Consider the following 23201-nt stretch of genomic DNA (forward strand, 5'->3'; position numbering starts at 1 on the left):
GGAGATCCATTTGGGATCAGGTGAACAAAGTAATGGAAAATCCAGTGGCACTAACATACAACACTGTGCTATTTGGCACTTTGATGAGAGCCAAAAGACAAGTATCATCTCACAATAACAAACTTCTCTTTATTATGACAGGGGTTGCAATACAGCTTATTTTAAGGAATTGGAAAAACTGGGATCGATTGACCTATACCTTTTGGTGGGAGTCTCTGTGTCACGTCTTTAAAATGGAACATATTATAGCTATACAACAAGGACATTATAAAATGTTTCAGAAGATTTGGGAGCCATTGACAAAATTTTGCAAAGAGTGATTGTTGATTTTGCCATTTGATCATGGGTGGGTGGGGGGTAGGAAAATATTTTTAATTCTTTGAGTGCAATTTTTGAATAGGAGTATGGGGGGGTGATATATCTATTTGTCATAGATTACCATTTTGATTGAATTTAAGTGCTTTTATAGTGTAATATGATTGTATAATATGTTGCACTTATTTATAGCTTAAAAATGAATAAAGAATAAAAAAAAAGAAATTAAATAGTATTCTTACTAAATTTATTTGGCTGGGTAAAACTGCCAGAATAGCTTTAGTATGTTTACAAAAACCAATTGTGGCGAGTCGGATGACATAGGCAACCCGGGGGACCCTTGATACAGCACAGACGGTGCGAAACATGTCAGGTCATGTTCCCAGGGTTTAGCTGGCATAAGATAAGTACACTGAACCTCAGTATTTCTTACTATTACCTAATAAAACATACTATTTAAACAAAAAGCATTTATAAATGAATGAAATAGCCAGTGATGATTGCACCACGTAATTTCTTCCCGCAGTAACAAGATATTACAGCGGTGGAGTGGTGGGGCTGAGGCTTTTTCATTTATCCACTCATGAGTCTGCAAGGTTAAGATTATTATCCAGTATACACTTTTTATAATAGTTCTGGACTTATACTGGAATAAGGACTACTGAAACTAGTGCCATAGTTCTAGTGCCCATTAAGATTATGTCATACGGTGAGTATCAAATTGCCCAGAATTTATGAGAACCACGTGGAGCACCTTAAAATTTATTAACAACTTAACAGATATTTCAGTAGAAAAATCCACATGTCAGTCCTTATGGTTGAACTCCAAGATTCAAATTGGTGAGTCTAAGATTCTCTGGAAGCACTGGTTGCAAGCAGGCTAGATGATGTGATATCTAATGGGAAAATGCTTGATTTTTCACGACTGCAACAATCATTCGGTATTTCAAAATCTCAAATATATAAGTGGTTGCAGTTGAAGCAAGCCATTCAGAAGGGGTTCCCTGATTACCAAAATCTAAAAAATCAGTATAGCTTGCCGGGTCTATGCTTCCAGAAAGATATGCTAGGGCATCAGGCAGCCAAGTGGTATAAATTAATATCTGGCTATATGAATAAGAAACCAAAAACAAGTTTGAGAGATATTTGGAGCATTGAGATTAAGCAGCAGATTCCTGCTACTCAATGGCCATGGATTTGGTCTTGGAGGATGAGGTGTACAGCGTCAGCATCTATGAGACAAATCTGTTTTTTTTTCGTTGCATAGAAGTTTTTGGACCCCTGTTCGTTTGCAGAAATTAGATAATTCTAAGTCACATAGATGCTGGCACTGTCATCTCGATATAGGGACACTGGATCATCTATTGTTCTATTGTCCTTTGATACTCAGTTTTTGGAGATCTATATTGGGACATATTACTCTGATTCTGGAGACTGTGGTTCCGCTGTCATATGAAGCGGTATTATGTAGGACGCTGTTATCGCCCACATTTCCAGTAGACAGGCATAAAAACAGGTTATTGGGTATAATGACTGGGGTAGCCATCCAAATGATTATGAAAAACTGGAAGAATTTTTACCGTTTAAATTTCACTTTTTGGTGGAATTTAATAAGCTTGTATTATCATTACAAGAAAATGATGTCTGAATAAAGGGGTAATATTAAGTGGTTTAATCTGACGTGGGATCCATTGACCAATTTTATTGATTCTAATTGAATGGTTTTTCCCTTTACTTTTGGTTATACTTTTTACATCCAGGGAAGGGGGGTGGGTGGGAGAGAGAAGAATAATGTATAGGGACTGGTTTATTTATGAGTTGTTAGTACTATTGTATGGGTATCTTGAATATATTGAAATCAGGGTGGAGGGGGGTGAAAATGATTTCTTATATATTTCACTGATGGATATAAGTGCTGTTTTTTTCAGGTAACTTGTTATGCAATTTTTGTATGCACTGTTTTTAGAATGAAAATGAATAAAGATATATATACAAAAAAAATAATTTAGCTCACCTTGCCAAGTGCAATGGCACAAGCAGCCAGTCCGATCAGGCCCCCTTTTCTACTGTGAGGGTGCTGGGACAATGCAAACTCCTGGGATAGAATTTGGATTACATGCTTGATCTGCGTTGTATTGCTTTGGGCTACAAATTCTCGTACCAACCTTATGGCAGAAGAGAAAACAGCACAGTACGTGAGAATACATCCTCAAAGACAGCTAAAATATACAAACAGAAGCACATAATGATGTAAGCAAGGCTAGAAGATTTCGTAGTAAAATTATAGCAAAGTTCCACAAGTGATCAGAAGCAATCTGTACACAATTGCACTCTTGGAGGGGCATTAAAAAAAAAAAACCCAAAAACCACCTCCATTCAATTCAAAATTGAAATGTCCTGCTCATAACATCCAAAATAACCCATCTATCTCTCAGCTATTTTTAAATAACTATTTTCTGTTCTAAAATGGCTGTGACCCTAGGCAAGTCACCTAACCTTCCACTGCCCCAGGTACAAAAAAATCCCTTAACTGTGAGTCTGTAAGAGATAGAGAAATTACCTTTCATATAATGTGAACAGCACTGTATACGCCTAGTAGTCCTAAATAAATTAATAGTAGTAGCAGTAAGAGTGCTAAGAACATCCAAAATGAAATGTCCAACTTATGAAAAGCAAAAAAAAAAAAACAGTGATAGAGATGATGTCTGTGTGGCATCATTTTGACAAAAAAGGCCACACAGACCTCCAGGCAAAGCAAAGGGGTAGCCTAGTAGCTTGTGCAGTAGAGTTTAAACCAAGAGATCCAGGTTCAAATCCCACTTTAACTCTTATTTTGCAACTGTGAGCCCTCCAGAAACAGAAAAATACCTACTGTACCTGAATGTACACCAGTTCAATAGTTATTTTGCAAATTTATAGCCCTCTTACAACTAAGCAGCTTACAATTTAAAACATACCTATTAATTGACACCAAATAAAACATACATCACATACAAAAAGTAAATATATAAATTCTAAAAACAGGCAAGTTTTCACCTCTGATCTTTAAGAAAAGGCTTTAACAAACAAATGAGTCTCCAACTACCTTTTGAATTGCTGGAAAGAGTTACAATAAATACATTACATTAGCTTATTTTATTCCGCCAATACCTTGTGGTTCTAGCGGTTTAAAAAAAGGAAGAGATTCTGGTCATTTCCAGAAGATTACAGGGAAGCTATTGGTTGTAACATTTGGAGCCTGGTGATGGAGTGAGGATATTGATTGTATCAGCAGTTTGAAGAGTGATACTTAAGCAAGATGGCAACTTATTGGACGCATTGAGAATCACTCCGGAGCAGAGTTTCTGTAAAGAAATATCTTCTTAGATAAGATGCCGAAACGGAGGGGATGGAGTGCCGCTGCCACCTCACCACACGGTTATATCTCCGGTGCACCGGAGTGCCTGTTATCGACAATATAGATGAGCTCTTGAGGCGGATGCAGGAGGTATCAGTGGAGTTGGGAGGTGGCCTGCAGAGGACCCCGGGAACAAGCGAGACCGTAGCGGTTCCTCCTGGGCTAGAAACAACTCTCAGTCCTGATGTAAGGGCCCCGCCCCCGCAGCCTCAGATTACCAGCTCTCCCAGGGGTGAGGAAACCCCGAAGCTCAGTGAGTTTCACTCTCCAGAGGCGAGTAATATTTCGGTGGCGAGTTTGGAGGTTGGAATCCCTAACCAAGGGTATCCAACTGAAATATCTGGGACAATACCAACTTTCGTGGACGGATTGGGCCAAATGGGTGGACAACAGGAAGGTTCACAACTGGTGAGCACTTTTCAACTATACCTACAATATTACTTGAGAAACCTACAGAGGTAACCTTGGAGTCATTATGGGATCTTATGGCCGGTTTGGGTAAGGCCATAAGCCCTAATCCTCAGCAAATAGACAGGAAACCACTTGAACATTCTAAAGAGTTGAAAGATTTGAAAGCCAAAGTGACTGCTTCTAATGTTTTGCTTCAGAAATATGACAAGGAAATATCAACTTTTAAACAGTTGCGTAAGAGTTTGATAAAAGACAATCTTAATCTTAGAAGGAAAGTGGAATTCCTTGAAAATAATTCATGTTATAACAACCTAAGATTGATTAACTTCCCTAGGCTTACATCTGTAACCCCTACGGAAATGCTTAAAAGATATTTACTAGAAATACTGGAAATTTTGGAGGAAATGTTACCTCCATTTTCTCGTGTATATTATCTTCCTGAAAAAAATCAAATCTCATTAGATCGAGAGCCTTTAAATCAGGGGTGCCCAACACGTCGATCGCGATCAACCAGCAGCTCAGGAAGGCAACGCGAGTCGATCGCGGAGCCCATTCCGGGCTCCGTGATAGACTTGTGTTGCCGTCCTGATCTACCGGGCCGATCAGCCTTCCTCTCCAGTGTTCTCTCTAGGGCCTTTTAGCTGGGCGGTCCGCCCAGCTATCATCTGCTGCTGCCGCCGCTGCTGAACATTAAAAAAAAAACAAAAAAAAAACCGGCTTGGAGATTTCAGCCCGTAGCGAACTTATGCTCCATGGCTCTAACGTGTGCGTGCCGGCTTCCCTTCTCTTCCCTCAGAAACCGGAAGTTATGTCGGGGGGAGAGAAGGGAAACCGGCACGCACATGTTGAGAGCCCTGAAGCAAGCGTTCGCTATGGGCTAAGGGAGACAGGTTAGTGAAGCATTTGCTCTTCTTGCTGCCGGGTCCTGCCTACTTTCTGTTTCCGCGAAGGCAGGACCCGGCAGCATTTCCCCCAATAGGTCGATCGCGATCTTGGGCCAATCAGCCTTCCTCTCCCCGACGGCAGAATTGACGTCGGGGAGAGGAATGCTGGTCGGCCGAAGCAGGGACAGCTTGGGGCGGCGGCGGCTTTCGGGCCTGTTATTGGTGACGGTTTGGGGCCTGTTATTGGTGGCGGTTTGGGTCCTGGTCCCCAATGGCAGTGGCTTGGGGGAGGGCAGGGAGAAAGAAAGAAAAAGGGCAGGCAGGGAGACAGAAGGAAAGAAGAAAGGGAGGCAGAGAGAAAGAAAGGGCAGGGAAGAGGAAGGAAAAGTTGGGGGAAGGAATGAGGTCTGGAGGAGAGGAAGCATACAGGCTAAAAGAAGGGAAGAAAGATTGGATGCACAGTCAGAAGAAGAAAGTGCAACCAGAGACTCATGAAATCACCAGACAAGGTAGGAAAAATGATTTTATTTTAAATTTAGTGATCAAAATGTGTCTGAATTTATATCTGCTGTCTATATTTTACACTAAAGTCCCCTTTTACTAAACCGCAATAGTTTTTTAGCGCAGGGAGCCTATGAGCGTCGAGAGCAGCGCTGGACATTCAGCGCAGCTCCCTGCGCTCTAAAAACTGCTATCGTGGTTTAGTAAAAAGGGAGGGGGGTATATTTGTCTATTTTTGTATGGTTGTTACTGAGGTGATAGTGCATAGAGTCATCTGCTTTGACCTCTTTGAAAAACCCTGGAATAGGAATGATAATTAACATTTTCTATGCGTACAGTGTGCGTTGTGTTTTTTTTTAAATTTTATTGTTGGTAGATCATTTTGACTTGGTCATTTTAAAAGTAGCTCGCAAGCCCAAAAAGTGTGGGCACCCCTGCTTTAAATGTATCTGAAATGTTGGAAATATCTGATAAAGAGGTAGTAATGCCATCCACTTTGATTATATCAGTAGCTCTGTCTGTAGTGTCATGAAATGGTTAACTGTTGTTTAAAATATTGCTCTGGCCTACATAGCTGAAAACAGTGTACAATCTATTGATCTCATCTGCCTAAAATGTATGTCCCTGCCTTACCACATTGTAAGCTAAATAGATAAGAGTTTGAGCCATGATGTACCCTGCCCTTCTGTACATTTAACTGTAAGAGTTAGATAAGTGTCCTGCTAGTGACCTGCTAGTGTGAGCTTAGAACCAATGAGTGTTAAGAAAAGTAACACGTGAAAAGCTTTTTCTAGAATTCAGTTGTATAGCCAGAAAAATGAATAAATATCTCTGTAACTTCCTGGTTTCGGCACTTCTGAGCCAGCTTGGAGCTCAGGGGTCCAGCATGCATTCTGTAATAAATCTCTTGTACTTTCTTCACGCCTCTGACTTTGTGTGTCCAAGTGACCTTTCATGTCAATTGATAAAACATGGTTAAAACTTTTCTTTAAAAAATAGGCAGAAAGAATTTATAGGTCTTAAAATACAAATGTTTCCCGACTTGACACAAGAAACCCAGAAGCGTCGCCGTGAATTCTTATTGATGAAACCTGGGGTTATATCTCTGGGTGCCACTTTTTATCTAAGTACCCTTGTAAATGTATTGTTTTATATTGTGGTGTTAAATATGTCTTTTTGAGCCATGCCAGTTGACAACCTTTTTGTATCTATCCCGCTTGGAAAAAGAAAAAACTTGAGCCCTGTTTAATTGGAATATGCACGATTTCTTTCAAATAAATTTAGTGGAGGATACATCTATAGAGAATGTATGGGATGCATTTAAAGCAACTATGAGGGGTAATATTATATCATATTCAGCTTTTATTAGGAAACAGATTAAAATACAATATATAGAATTAGAAAAAGAAATAAAAATATTAGAAGCTAAATTGGTAAGTAAATGGGAAAATGAAGTTTTGCAAACTCTTTTGAAAGCAAAAGGTAAATATAACGAATTAACTTCAAAAATGATAAGAAGAGATTTGTTTTCCAAGCAAACAGTGTATTATGGAAATTCTAATAAGGCGGGGAGATTATTGGCAAATTATCTTAAAGCAAAAAAAAGAAGAACTAATATTAATGGAATAAAAGATGAAAATGGTATAATAACAAATCAAACAAATATAATATTAAAACAATTTTTAAAATTTTATAAGGACCTGTATTCTTCCGAGCCTTATTTTGAGAGACAAAAAGATGGAAAAAATTTTTTAGATTTAATTAATGGACCTAAGGTTCCTGATCATATAAAACGGAGTTTAGATGAACCTATATCTTTAAAAGAATTAGAAACAGCATTGAGATCTCTTAGAGTTGGATCCGCTCCAGGTGGTGATGGTTATACAGTAGAATTTTATAAAACATTTCAAAATATCCTTTCCCCACATTTACTAAATTTATATCAGACACAACTTATAAAAGGTAATATTAAAGGTACTATGGCTGAATCAATAATAATTGTTTTGCCTAAGCCAAATAAAGATCCTACTTTGGTTTCAAACTACAGGCCTATATCTTTGATAAATGTTGATAATAAACTTTTGGCGAAAATTTTGGCTTTGAGATTAGCCAAAGCTCTCCCACATATTATAGATATGCATCAAACGGGTTTCGTTGCTAAAAGACATTCCTCTAATAACTCTAGACTATTGTTTCACATGTTAAACTTATCAAAAAAAATGGATGAACCGGCTTTTACAGTTTCATTAGATGCTGAAAAAGCATTTGATAGGGTAGAATGGAATTTTATGTATCAGGCTTTAGAATGGTTTGGTATAGGTTCTGGATTTATACAAATGGTAAAAACATTGTATAGCTTCCCGATTGCAAGACTAAATATTAATAATAAGATATCTGATGGTTTTCAATTGCAGAGGGGAGTTAGACAAGGTTGTCCTTTATCTCCTTTGTTATTTGATGTTGTATTAGAACCCTTATTGTTAGCAATACAGCAAAAGAGGGAGATACAAGGTATTCCATATTCAGATATGGAATATAAAATTTCGGCTTATGCTGACGATATTTTACTTTATTTGAGAAATCCAGAGTCAACCTTATCTTCTTTATTGGAATTAATTGATAAGTTTGGTAAATTTTCAGGTTATAAAATTAATTGGAATAAATCTGAAATTATACCCTTGAATGTTCATTGTGTAAAAGGATTATTTGATACTTTTCCATTCATATGGAAAGAAGAAGGATTTAAATATCTTGGCATTCAAGTTAAAAATACAATTGAAGATACTGTAAAAGAGAATGAAAAATATTTATTAAAAAAAATTACGGAGTTATGTGAACAATGGAACCCATTACATATTTCTTGGTGGGGAAGAGTTCAAACTATTAAAATGATGATGTTACCTGTAGTTTGCTACCAAATGAGTATGATACCTATTTATTTTCAGGGGTCCTTTTATAAAAAGCTCAATAGCATTTTAACAAAATTTCTTTGGCTTGGTAAAACACCTAGAATAGCTTTAGTAACTTTGCAAAAATCAATTAAGGAGGGAGGGGTAAATTTTCCAAATTTCTATAGGTACCATCAAGCCTATATTCTACGTCAGGGTATGTATTGGATCCTCCCAGAACTTATGGATAATGCACCGGATTGGTTATATTTAGAATGGCGCCTTATGTTTCCCCTAAATTTAGTTCATCTACCAAGTATTAACATACCTAGAAGATACAGAGAAAATAAAATATTAATGGATACTTGGAAAACGTTGAGATTTATTGATAAATTAACACCTATCCCAATAAACAAATCAACTAATCAATCTATATGGATAAACTCCAAGATCAAAATTGGCGGAGCTCAAATCCTTTGGAAGAACTGGATTATTGCAGGCATTAGATCTCTAGACGATGTTATTTCAGAAGGTAAACTGCTGGATTTTTCACAATTGCAACATAGATTTGGTCTTAATAAAACACAAAGTTTTAAATGGTTGCAGTTGAAGCAGGCCATTCAGGTTGGGTTCCCTGAGTGGAAAACATTAAATAATCAATATAGTTTAAAGTTCTTATGTTTTCAAGCAGACTTCCTAGGACATCAAGCCGCGCTGTGGTATAAATTAATATCTGGATATTTGAATAAAAAACCAAAAAATGGTCTAAGAGATATTTGGAGCATTGAGATTGGACATCAGATTAATGCATCTCAATGGCCACTAATTTGGTCTTGGAGAATGGGATGTACAGTGTCAGCATCTATGAGACAAACTTGGTTCTTTTTATTACATAGAGCTTTTTGGACCCCTACACGTTTGCAAAAATTAGACAGTTCTAAGTCTAATAAATGCTGGCACTGTAATCTAGAACCAGGGACATTAGATCATTTATTGTATCATTGTCCCTATATTAAAACTTTTTGGAATTCAATTTGGCCACAAATTAATAAATTGATGGAAAATCATATTGCAATATCATATGATACAATATTATTTGGAATGATGATGAGGAAAAAAAGTCAAATTTCACCAGAAAATAACAAGCTTTTATTAATTATGACAGGGGTTGCCATTCAACATATAACTAACAACTGGAAGAATTATAACAACCTAAATTATACATTTTGGTGGAATACAATATGTCATATATTTAAAATGGAAAGAACAATAGCAATACAAAGGGGGACATATACTAAATTTATAAAAATATGGGAGCCATTGACAAAATACTGTAATGAATAAATAGTAGGATTTTTCTTCTTTTCTTCTTTTAAGGTTTTTTTTTTTTTATGACACACATAGAGGGGGGGTAAGGAAAATAATTTTTACATAATATGTTATAATATATTATACAATATGTAATGTATGATTGAAAAGTAATAGAAGGGTGGGGGGAGGGAGAGGGGATAAAATTTATTTAGAACATAATGTATTAGATATAAAAATATTATTGAATATTCATCAATTGTATTCTAACATGTTGTACACTTTCTGTAAAATTTGAAAATTAAAAATATTATATTAAAGTAATAAAAGGGTGGGGGGAGGGTGAGGGGGAAAATTAAATTTAGATATATAATGTATTAGATATAAAAGTGATACTATGTATTTATCAATTGTATTTTAATATTTTGTACACTTTATGTAAAATTTGAAAATAAAAAATAATGGAAAAAAAAAAAGGAATATGCACCTCCACTCAACGTTATAACCAGCCTTAATCTTTAATTTATTTCCTTTGTTCTCGCTTGACTTTAACATCTTGGTTCCTTAATTGAGGACTTGAGCATAATTAGCTAAATTTTATTCTTTATTGATAAATTGTTTTGCTATGATGGAAATGTATATGTCTGATAGTTGCTTTCTGTACAAGTTATGCTTGGTAATAATAAATATATAATAAATGAAAAAGAAAAAAAAAAAGAGTTTGAAGAGCATTCTACAATTTGAGGCCTGATATTGAGAAACAGCCATGGTGAGTTATTCTATGCCAGATTAGCCCATAAATCTGGTATCACCACTTTTAGGCTTGCAGATAGCTTACATTTCCCCGACCATATTCGCAATTTCATTATCTGTGGTTTCAGTTATTTGAACGCAATCTCCGCCCCAAAATTTACATCAATGGAAATTGGAGGAATTACCCGAAACCTGCAGCCGAGGCCGATGAACTGACAGGATCCAGCTCTGGTCCCAGAGGCCCCGGCCTGCCACCAAGCGCACACGCACCTGCAACTCAGCGGTCATGTGCTGACTCTGTATCTGGCATTTGCCAGCACCAGGCATACAGTCTGATCCAGACGTCCCCAGCCACACCACAGCAGGTTACTGCTCTCTCCCTCGCACAGTGGTAGCCCTGCGTTCTGTTCTGAAGCGGTTCTCAGGATCCAGACCCACACTTTCCTTTACAGCCGCATAGAAAAAGGTCAGGTTATTCGTGGTTTTGTGCCTTTTCTAGAGTTTTTAACAAAAAACCCGTGAATAGCATACAAAAAGTTATTTGCGGTTTTTCTGTATTCGCGGCCATGCTGTTCCCCTATAACCGCGAATACAGAGGGGGAAAGTGTATATATTTAGATGCGTAGGTTTATTTCTGTTTATAGAGGGCTCACAATTAAAAAAAAAAAGAGCTCAAGTGGGATTTGAACCAGAGTCCCCTCTTTAAAGTCCATCACATTAACCATTAGGCTATTCATGCTTGCTTTCTGTTTTGGTCAGAATGCCTGTAATATCTGAGGCTGTCCTACAGCCTAGTATTCCTTTCTAGGTTCACTATTGAGAAGGGGGCAGTATCCACTGGGGAATTATGGAAGGGTAATGCCTTAATCCCTACAGTGGCAATCTGCTCAATCAGAGCACCTTTTATTTTTATTTATTTTTTTTTAAACCCTTGACGTGATTGAAATCCTAAATCTAAGATGTAGACATTTCTTTCTGTTCAATTACAGCTGTTAGAAATATGATGGCAGATAAAGGCCAAATGGTCCATCTAGTCTGCCCATCCGCAGTAACCATTATCTCTTTCTCTATCTGAGAGATCCCACTTGCCTATCCCAGGCCCTTTTGAATTCAGGCACAGTCTCTGTCTCCATCACCTCTTCTGGCAGACTGTTCCATGCATCTACCACCTTTTCTGTCAAAACGTATTTCCTTAGATTACTACGGAGCCTATCACCTCTTAACTTCATCCTATGCCCTCACATTGCAGAGTTTCCTTTCAAATTAAAGAGACTCGACTCATGCGCATTTTCATTATGTAGGTATTTAAACATCTCTTATCATATCTCCCCTCTCCGGCCTTTCCTCCAAAAGTATACAGATTGAGATCTTCAAGTCTGTCCCCCATTTTAGTAGCCTTCCTCTCCATCCTCCATCCAACTCCATCCTTTTTATATCTTTTTGAAGGTGTGAACTCCAGAATTGTACACAATATTCTAAATGAGGTCACACCAAAGTCTTATACAGTGGCATCAATACCTCCTTTTTTCTACTAGCCATACCTCTCCCTATGCAACCTAGCATCCTTCTAGCTTTCGTCATCACCTTTTCAACCTGTTTGGCCACCTTAAGATCATCACATACACTCACACCCAAGTCCTGCTCTTCTGTTGTGCGCATAAGCTCTTCACTCCCTAATCTGTACCGTTCCCTCGGGTTTTTGCAGCCCAAATGCATAACCTTGCATTTCTTAGCATTAAATTTTAGCTGCCAAATTTCAGACCATTCAAGCTTTGACAGGTCTTTCTTCGTGTTATTCACACCCCATCCGGCGGGTCTACTTTATTGCAGATTTTGATATCATTCGCAAAAAGGCAAATCTTACCCAACAACCCTTCAGCAATATCGTTTATAAAAACGTTAAAAAGAACAGGCCCAAGAACAGAACTTGAGGCACACCACTGGTAACATCATTTCCTCAGAGCGATCTCCATTGATCACTACCCTCTGTCACCTTCCACTTAACCGGTTCTTGACCCATCCCGAGGGCACTCAGTTTATTTATCAGACGTCTGTATGGAACACTGTCAAAGGCTTTGCTAAAAACTAAATACACCACATCTAGCGCACATCCTCTATCCAATTCTCTGGTCACCCAATAAAAGAAATTGATCAGATTTGTCTGTTAAGACCTACCTCTAGTGAATCCATGCCTCTGGTCCTGTAATACCATTCTCTGTTTTAAAAGTGTTTCCGTTAATTTGCTTACCACAGAAGTCAGAATTACCGGCCTGTAATTCCCTACTTCTCCCTTACTTCCACTTTTGTGGAGAGGGTCCACATCTGCCCTTCTCCAGTCCTCCGGCACCACTCCTGACTCTAGAAACTCATTGAAAAGGTCAGTCAGCGGAGCTACCAGAACTTCCCTAAGTTCCTTCAGCACCCTCGGATGTACACCATCCAGCCCCATTGCTTTGTCTACCTTTATTTTAGCTAGCTCCTCACGAACACAACCCTCTGAAAATCGATCAGGGTCTATTACTCCTCCTATTGGATATTCTGGGTTTTACTAGTCCCATCCAAAAAACATTTCCTATCTGCCCTTGCTATTTGGATGAACTGCAGTGTTGGTGGGGTTTTTCTTCTGCCTTTCCCAAATTACTATTTGGATGTTTTTGGCAGATAAATGTTGTCGGTTGTTTTTTTTTTTTTGGGGGGGGGTTTGGGGGGGAGCTTGGGGGGGTATTTTGAGATGCCTTTGTGCTTTAAAAATGAGCACCAGAGACACTCAAAAATGAATGTTGTCAAGAGCTCCTGTGTGTTTAAGCCACCTTGCATTACATTTTTCATCTTTCAAAGCTTTCCAAGTCATCATGAATCAAATGAACAATTCACATTACACTACTCTATCAAGCAACACACGTCTTTTTCTATGTCACTATCCAAGGGAAAAAAGTCTGGTGATATTGAAAATTCAGCAAAAAAGACCCCCTCCCCTACCAATGCTTTCAAAGAATAAACCAGACCAAAATAAGCTATGAATATAACATTTTGTAAAATAATGCAACCTCCAATATGATCTTGGTCATTTCTTGTCAGAAAGTGATAGATACCTGCCTCCGTTTGTTCAGCACTCGGGCAACTTGCTGCCTGGGAGTTTTGTACACTTGTGATATTGAACACTAACAGTTGCTTAAACTTTTAATTTTATTACTTAATATGGTTATTTTATGCATATATGACTGCATTTTTTCACAACATTTTTATTAGTTTTAGTAAAGCGATACAATTAGACACAAATTTGACAATGGAGAGGCCTTGCTAAGGAGTTACACATTCATTAAATAATCTGTAACCATGGTGCACAAAACAGTTTAAAATTGAAGAGAGGGTGTTATGTAAAAAAGAGATGTTGGCAAAAAAATCCAGATGCTTATAATCTGAAAGATTACATGACTACTATAACTATGAAATTAAGATTAAAAGATGCAAAAAGAAGCTAAAATTTCAAGAGAATTATTTTCTATTGTGCATTCTTTGCGCCCCCTAAGAATGCAATTAAAATATCATGAGTGTTCAACTTGCATACTCCTTTCATGAAAAAGTCAAGAAGACTGAAGTTTTGACACTAGCTTTTTGCAAGTAATTTTATTGTTAAAGGAGAATGAAGTTAAATGGGTAAAAAATTATTCTGTAACTAGTCAGCAAGTTGTAGAAGCAATTTAGTCTCTAAATAGAATAGAATAAATTCAATTAGATTGTGCTATTTGTCAGTCTTACAAGTTATATACCACTTCTTCCCTTGGAATGGTCCTGAAGTGGTTTATATAAAACAGGGGTGTTCAACCTTTTGGCTTCCCTGGGTCACATTGGCTGAAAAAAAAATTTCTGGGGCCACACAAACACTAACACTAGCTGATGAGCAAAAAAAAGGTTGAGCAGGTCCCAAATTTGCAATCACTAATATAGAAGATGTATGTATCTAATAATAAACCTTCATTAAAGGGACACTGTGGAGAGGAACCCAAAAAAGCAGCAATACTTACCCTGACTGAGTGATCCTCCACGCACAATGCTAACAGTGGAAACAGTCACAGGTTTCTGCATCCCCATTCTGATCAGAAGGGATGCGCGCTCCTGGTTCTCCCATTCACTTCTATTACAGCTACAATGAGCCTCTTCAGAGCGAGGATGCTGAATCAGCTGTCAGCAGCGAATGTGGAGGATCGTTTAATCAGGGTAAATATTACTGCTTTTTTGGGCCTCCCACTTTGAGCTTAGGCTCCCTCAAAATGAATATCTCCCCTGCTGTAGCTAGTAGGGATCCTCAAGCCTCACCAACTGACAGCCACCTCCTCCCCCTCCAACTTCCCAAGTTCTGCAGCTGGCAGCAATATTGCAGAGCTGCTGTCTTCCCTCCTCCCCTTGGCTTTCATGCATGCATGAAAGCAGGGGCAGCTTGAGGATATTGCCATTGGCTGCAAAGCTTGGAGGGGAGAAGCTTTGGTGCCCATCCACTAATTTTGGGCTCCAGTCCCTCCCCCAAATCAACTATATATGACTATGCCACTGAATACAAAAATAAATAATTGTGATGCACATATCCCAAAGCTAACATATTCCAGTTAATAAATTCAAAATAAAACAATTTTTTCTACCTTGTTGTCTGGATGTTTTGTTTTTCCATCATCTTGGTCCCAGTTTCTCTTTCTTCTTTTTCTCTATCTTCAACTAATTCTCTTTCCAGTGTCTGCTGTCCATATTTTTCTCCTTTTTCTCTCGTTCCATTTCCTTCTTATGCCTATCTCCAATGTATTGATTTTTCCCTTTCAGCATTCTTAACATTTTTTTTCTGCCTCTGTCCACTCAAATCTTGCCTTCTTTCTCACCCCTCTTTTTAAATGTTCAACTACCTCTCAATTCTCCATCTTCTCTCAGTCCCTAGCTCTCCCATTTCCCATCTCACTTCTTTCCCACTCAAATCTTGTCTTCTTTTCTCACCCTTCTTCTTTTTAAAATGTTCAGATACCTCTCAATTCTCCATCTTCTCTCAGTCCTTAGCTCTCCCATTTCCCATCTCACTCCTTTCCCAGCCTCCTATTCCCTTCTATCTACTTCCCATTACCATATTTCTACCACTGTACTCACTGCTCTCTCACTCATCTTGTCATCTCCCTTTTGAACTCATCCACATGGCTCACCACTTTCAGAATCTCCCTCCCTCTCTCCACTGATCAGGCTATAACTCCCTGTCCCTTTCTTTCCATCCCCTAGCATCATCTTATCCCAGCTCTCTTCCCTCCTGCCCTTCCATGGTTCCATCTCTCCTCCTCTATCTCCATGGTCCAACATTTTGCTTCCTCTCTTTTCTGTTTTTCTTCTTCCCTCCCCCCTTGATGTTGAACAATGAAATGGAGAAAAAAAAAAGAGAGAGAGAGAGATGCTGCATCTCTCTGCCTTACATCCACAGGCCTAACATTTCTCCCTCCCTCCCATTCCCAGATCCAACTTCTCTCCCTTTCTCTTCCCAACTGCCCCCATCCCATCTCTCATCCTGCTTGCCTGCCTCTCTTCCCCAGGTCCACCATTTCTTTCTTTCTCTCCCTTCAAATATCTCTTTCCTTCTTCCTCAACACCACTCCAGGTCCAACTTCTCTCCCTTCAGACCATTGCCCACCATCTCTCTCTCTGTCCTCTGTTTCTGGTCCCATAAGCTCTCCCCCCATGCCCAATCTGGCACTTCTTTTAATACCCTCCCCCATTAAAAAAAAGTCCAGGAGGCTTCCTCAGCCCAGCATGTTCTCCCCCTTCTCTCTGCACCTATGCATCTCTACCTCACTCCTCTCCCCCCACCATGTCCAATAATTCTCTCTCTGTCTCCGTCCCTCCTCTCTCTGGCCAACAGTTCTCCTCTTTCTTTATCTCCCCAATTGCACCATCTCTTTCCCTCTCTCAGACACCCAATTCTTCCTTTCTATTATCTCCCTCACCTCTGCATCTTTTTCCCTCACTTCCTCCATTCTTCCATATTATGGCTCATGCTCCCCTCTATCTTTCCCTTCATTCTGTGTCCTAAGTTCATGCCCCTCCCTCCTTCTTTCCATCATTTTTCCTAAGTTTGTGCTCCCTCCCTCTCAAGTCCTCTCAAGTTTCACGCCTTCTCCCTCCCTCCCTTCTGTGCCCCGGGTGTTTACCTTCAGGCCGGCATCGCCCTTGACCCTTGAGCTGGGCCGCACAAAATACTTCACAGGGCCGCATGTGGCCCGCGGGTTGGACACCCCCGATATAAAAAAATACATTACCCTACCCCCTTTTACAAAACCTTGGAAGCGGTTTCTAGTGCAGGCTGGTGCGCTAAATGCTCTGAACTGCTCCCAACACGCAGAATTCCTATGAGAGTCGGGAACAGTGCAAAGCATTTAGCGCGCTGGCCTGTGCTAAAAACCGCTTCAAAATAACAAAAATATAATCTCAGTGAGCAAAAAAATCTAAGCAAATTTCCCTACAATAAATATTTTCAAGCTCTTAATATTTTAAAAAAATAAGAGTTGTTAAATCTTAGGAAGAGTATTCCAAATTAATGTTGCCTTATAAGAAAAAGATTGTTTTTTATAAGGAAGGATGCATAAGTTCTAGATCAGTATTTCTCAACATACGGTATGCGAACCCTTAGGGGTAAGCGCCACCATGGATATTGCCTGCCCACTCTCCTAAGCTGCCTCTGTGGATCCCTCCTTCCTGCCCGCCATCCTCTGCAAAGCCAACCCAACCCCAGCCCCCCCCTCCTTTCAGCTGGATCCAACCTCTCCCCAGTTCCCGATTCCCTCACCTACCAGCTTCCCGCCACTTTATTTTAAAAACTTCGGCCAGCCGCAGGCACAACGAAGCCAGCCTCCCGCCATCTGCTTGCCCTGGAAGTGCTCTTTCTGTAGCCTTCTGCCTAAGTGGAATGCTGCAGAAAAAATACTTCCAAGGCAGGCAGATGGCAGGAGGCTGGCTTCGTTGCGCCTGCGGCTGGCCGAAGTTTTAAAAATACAGCAGCAGGGAGCTGGAAGGTGAAGGAATCGGGAACTGGGGAGAGGTTGGATCCAGCTGAGAGGAATGGGGGCTGGAGTTGGGAATAACGGAAGGACAGATGCTGCACAGGGGTTGGGGTGGGAAGGACAGATGCTGCACGGGCTGGGGGTTAGGAAAGGAGAGAAAGAGATGCTACCAATGGGTGAGGGAACAGGAAAAGAGAATTGTTGGATATAGGTGTGGAGTGAGAGGGAATGAATGGTACACATGGGAAAAGGAAGGAAGAGGAAAATTGGGCATAGAGAAAGAGAGACTTGAAGTAGAGATGCATGGATAAAAAAGGATGAAAGGAAGAAATGTTGGATATGGTGGTGGAGAGGGAACAGAGGGACAGATTGAAGGGATGCAAGGTGGAGGAATATTGGACATAGTGATGGAGGGAGAGATGTGGCATGGTGTCGAAGATGGGTGATAGAAGGAGAAATGAGCATGAGACTGGTGGGGAGCAGTGAAAAATGCTGCACATGCTCCAGGAGATGAGAGAGGGAGAAATGTTAGATGTGGCAGTAGAGGGGTTGGAAGAGATGTCTGGATCTCTCAAGACAGATGGACAGTGAGAGAGGGAGACATGTTGGCAATAGGGATGGAGGAGAGAGGAAGAAAAGTGGACTCATGGAGGGACAGAGAGAGATGTTGGTTGGGGAAGGGAATGAGGTCCGGATGAGATGAAGCATGCAGGAGGCAGAAAGAAATAAATATTGGATACACAGTCAGAAGGAAGTGTAACCAGAGATTCATGAAATCATCAAACAAAGGTAGGAAAAATGATTTTATTTTCAATTTAGTGATCAAAATGTGTCTGTTTTGAGAATTTATATCTGCTGTCTATATTTTGCACTATATGTGTCTATTTTTCTATAGTTGTTACTGAGGTGCCATTTTAAGTCATCTGCCCTGACCTCTTTGAAAACCCCCCGAATATAAATAATTAAGATTTTCTCTGCGTACCATGTGTTTTGTGTTTTTTAAATTTTGTGGTTACCATTACATATTAATAAGATTATATTGTGTGTGTATATATGAAAAATGGATGGAAGAAATTGCATTACAATTAGTACTATTATTAAGGGTCTGGGGCGGAGCTTAGGTGGGGGTACTTGGTTGATATTTGTTAGACTTAGGGGGAACTTGGCCTAAAGAAGTTGAGAAACACTATTCTAGATCGTCTCTGAAAAGAATTTTAAAAACAAAGCAAGAAATGTTAAAGTTTATTCTCTTACAAAACGGAAACCAATGCAATTCTCTTAAAAGATGCAAGACAAGGTCAAATCTAGATTTCTTGAAAATCATATCAGCTGCTGCATTTTGAAACAGCTGTAGTCTCCTAATTAGTCAAGTTTTTAATTCTGATATAAATTGAATTACAATTCCCCCCTACATTTTGCTTTAACTATTGAATCATTACCATTAGCACAACTTATAAGAGATTCTCAGGACATTAAAAGCTGATGGGCCACTGTCGTTATCGTTATTGTAGCGATTTAAAAAAAGCAAGTCATTCTACAAACAACACTCATGCAAATGAGATTGGTGGAGAGTAGCAAAGGTTTGCTAAATTTGCATGTGCCCATTGAGCCACCAAAATCAAGCGACCTCCCCGACCCCCTCCTGACAGTGGAACAGGTGCCCACTCCCTCCTGCCTCTGAGCAACAACCCCCTGAACCCACCCGATAGTGGGACAGATGCCCACTCTCTCCTACCGCCAAGCTATGATCACCCGACACACCACCTGGCAGTGGGAGAAGTGCCCACTCTCTCCTGCCACCAAGCAAAACCCCCCTGACACCCCCAGCAGTGGGAGAGATGCCCAATCCCTTTTCCAGTGCCTTAGATGACCTCCACCCCTCCCCCTTATCTTACTTACAATGGCTGGTCGGAGGGATGCAGACTTCTTCCAAGTTTCCAAGTTTATTAGTTTTTAATAACCCGATCATAAAATGAATATCTGACCGGTTTACAATTATATAATAATAAAATAAAAAAGAATTTAATATAGAGTAGAGAGTAATAAAAAAAAGAGTGTAAAAGAGTAGATAGAGTGTACACATATGACATTTACAGACAAACTAGAAAGTGAGGAAAGATGGGGAGGTGGGAAAAGTTACATAATTATAGAAGAAAAAAGGATATAGAGGGAAAAGGGGATGACACGTAAGGGGTGGGGGCATAATAAAGAAGAAGGTGGACTGCTCTAAAAAAAAAAAAAAAAAAAAATTTATTATTTAAGATTAGGATTTATCGTATGCATCTTGAAAAAGGAAAGTTTTGAGATTGACCTTAAATTTTGGTAGTTGTAGTTCATCACGAAGATATTGAGGGAGAGAGTTCCATAAGGTGGGTGCTGTTATTGCGAAATTAGTTTTTCTAGTGTAATAGGATTCTTTTAAGGATGGTATATAGAGAAGTTTTTGATCAGTAGATCTTAAAGAACGGGGTGAACTTTGGGGTATTAATAATTTATCAAGAAATGAAGGTAAGTGAGAGTTTTTAATTTTGAAAGAGAGGAGAATAATTTTATAAGTTATACGGTGAGTGATAGGGAGCCAGTGAGCCTCCTTAAGGAGAGGAGTGACATGTTCGAATTTGCCTTTTTTATTTATTAATTTGATTGCTGTATGTTGTATGAGTTGTAAGCGTCGAATTTCTTTTTGAGGTAGACCATTAAGAAGAGAATTACAATAGTCTAAATGTGAAATGACTAATGAGTGGATTAGGATATTAATTGAGTCTGTATTTAAAATAGAACTGAGAGAGCGGATGATACGTAATTTGAAGAAGCAGGTTTTAACAACAGAACTTATGTGGTCATGATAAGAAAGCGTACTGTCAAAAATGACACCTAATAATTTTATATGATTTTTCATAAGTAATGGGATAGATTTAATGTAGATAGTTCCTGGTAGTGATTCTGAAGTTTTGATCGGGAGAAGAAGACCACAGGATTTTTCAATATTGAGTGAAAGTTTGTTGGAAAGGAGCCAATCACTTAGAATATCTAATTTGATATTTAGATCTATGATATCTGAAGGGTTTGATGTATTGATTGGATAGAGCAGCTGTATATCGTCTGCGTAGGCGAAAATTGAAAATCCTATTGATTGGGCTAGAGAGAGAAGAGGGGATAAGAAGATATTAAAAAGTAAAGGAGACAGAATTGAACCTTGGGGTACTCCAAAAGTTTGAGTTACCGAAGAAGAAATTTGATTATTTGAGGAAACTATAAAGTTTCGGTCGTGAAAGTAGGATATAAACCATTGGAGAGCATGACCTGTGATATTACAATCCGAAAGTCTAGCCAAAAGTAGGGAATGATCTATGGTATCGAAGGCTGCTGATAAATCGAGAGAAATTAATATAACGGATTTTAAGTGATCATGAAAGTATTGTATGGTTGTAGTAAGACCAAGCAGTGATAGTTCAGTAGAATGAGAGGTGCGAAAACCGGTTTGATATGGATGCAGGGCATGAGTTTGATCAAAAAATTCTGACAGTTGGGAATGAATAATTTTTTCAGTAAGTTTAGTAATTAATGGTAAGTTAGCAATAGGACGGTAGTTGTTAGGAAGGGAGGGATCAGTATTATATTGTTTGAGTTTTGGAAAAACTAAAGATGTTTTCCATGCGATAGGAACAAAGCATTCCGAGAAAGATTTGGAAATCATTTCTCGTAGAAAGGGACCAAAGAAAGAAAAATATTTTTTAAGCATAGACATCATATACCTTGATTTCCAAAAAGCCTTTGACAAGGTGCCTCACGAACGTCTACTCCGGAAACTGAAGAATCATGGGGTGGATGGAGACGTACATAGATGGATCAGAAACTGGTTGACAGGTAGGAAACAGAGGGTAGGGGTGAAGGGCCACTACTCGGACTGGATGAGGGTCACGAGTCGTGTTCCGCAGGGCTCGGTGCTCAGGCCGCTGCTATTTAATATATTCATAAATGATCTAGAAGGGGGGGCGCTAGAGAGCCCGAACAAGATGGAGGCTTAGGTCCCGAGCTCCCGCTAGCGATCCCGATACACAGCACAAAATCAACAACTTTACTCGATTGCAAACTGCTGCTTTTGCAACGAAACGATGCCTCAGCCTAAACAGGGTAAAATTGAGGCTGCCTTTGTCGGCACTTCGGGTGCAAAAAGGCCTAAACAGGACCCACCAACACCTACAAAGGGAGATGCGGCCCGACCATGTGGCGATCCTGACCTGACCGTCTCGGAGCAACTACAACTAATATCGAACATGATGTCAGAGAGTAAAGATGATATTAAGGATATCAAGCACGAAATAATTAACTTGACTGAGCGGTTTTCGGCTATGGATGCCAGATTGCTTGCTCTGGAACGCAAAACCCAGGTCATAGAAGAAGTCGCCACTAATCAAAAGATGGATCGCCGAGCTGTGCGCGCGCTGGAGAGCCTGCTGGAAGACCTTGGGAACCGTGGCAGGAGACAGAACCTTCGGGTCAACGGTTTACATGAAGGTACGGAAGGGTCGGATGCCTGCAAATTCTTTGAGGACTGGCTCCCCAAGGTACTCTCCCTTAAGTTTGATCGGGCTTTAGAGGTGGAGAGAGCCCACAGAGTGCCGACTAAGATGCCCTCGGGCTCCCAGCGTGCACGTCCGATGGTTTTAAAACTGCTGCGTTTTCCACATGTTGCCATGATCCTGGACAAAATGAGATCTATAAAGAAAGTGGAATGGCAAGGTCAGTCGATATATATCTCCGCAGATTACACCAAAGACACGGCAGAGAAGCGCCGAAAATTCTTAGCCATGCGCCCTCGTCTGCGTGCGTTGGAGGCCCGATTTGGGCTTTTGGCTCCTGCACGCTTTAAAATTACTTTTCAAAACAGAACCAAAACTTATACAGATCCGGCCGAAGTGGATAAATTTTTGAAGGAGCAAGAAGAACTCCTGCGTATGGATACCTGATAATGTTGTAGTGTAATGTCTCTGCTCATGAAAATGCTTAGTGTGTCTACATATGATGCTGTATTTGCAAGTGGTTAAATAATTGTTCTGGTACATGTTAGCCCAGTTGTAGTGGCTGTAGGTGCTGTGTTTACACCATTGATGTTTACTGTTGCCTCATCCTTTTACAAGGGGATCGCTGGGGGGGTGAGAGGACTCTGAGCCTTCATGTTGTTGCTGTGTCTCCTCCCCTCCGCAGGCCTTCGGGTCGCCTTTTGGGCGGGTTGGTTACAAGGCTTCTGTCTTGTGGGTGGGTGGGAGTTGTTATGTATGGGGGAGGGTGGAGGGGTTCTTTGTATGTGGGAATGCATGGGGTTTTTCTTTTTCTTTCTATTTTTAGTTTTGGTTCTAACTCTAGACAGTGGAATACGACTTTGCTATGTACTTGGCATATGATTCCTAGCATCAAAGCCATGCAAATCCTGCTACTGAGTCTGTTGCGACTCCACAGCTGCAGCACAGGTTATGGTTTATTTTTGTCTGGTTTTCTTGTGCTTATCATCTTTGCTTCCCTGATAGTTTCTGATGGCTTCATGTAAGGTATTATCTCTAAACATTAAAGGTCTCAATCATCCTATCAAACGAAAAAAAGCATTAATGTACTGCAAACATCATTCAGCACAGATAGTCTTTCTGCAAGAAACTAAATTGAATTTAATTGAATCTGCTAAATTAAAGCGTGATTGGGTTTCACAGTGTTTCTTTTCCCCTGC

The 23201-nt window shown here is 39.7% G+C and overlaps 1 protein-coding gene across 5 annotated transcripts in view; it reads right to left on the reverse strand.

The window, feature by feature from the left end:
• VAC14 (VAC14 component of PIKFYVE complex) overlaps nt 1-23201 on the reverse strand; it is a 419381-nt gene that overhangs the window by 363596 nt on the left and 32584 nt on the right. For all 5 annotated transcript variants that reach the window (XM_033943353.1, XM_033943355.1, XM_033943354.1 and 2 more), the window contains exon 3: nt 2330-2480. In XM_033943353.1, coding sequence (XP_033799244.1) covers nt 2330-2480 — 151 coding nt within the window. The remainder of the gene's footprint in view (nt 1-2329; nt 2481-23201) is intronic.

Source organism: Geotrypetes seraphini, chromosome 4 (assembly GCF_902459505.1).
Source record: "Geotrypetes seraphini chromosome 4, aGeoSer1.1, whole genome shotgun sequence".
Taxonomy (NCBI): Eukaryota; Metazoa; Chordata; class Amphibia; order Gymnophiona; family Dermophiidae; genus Geotrypetes; species Geotrypetes seraphini.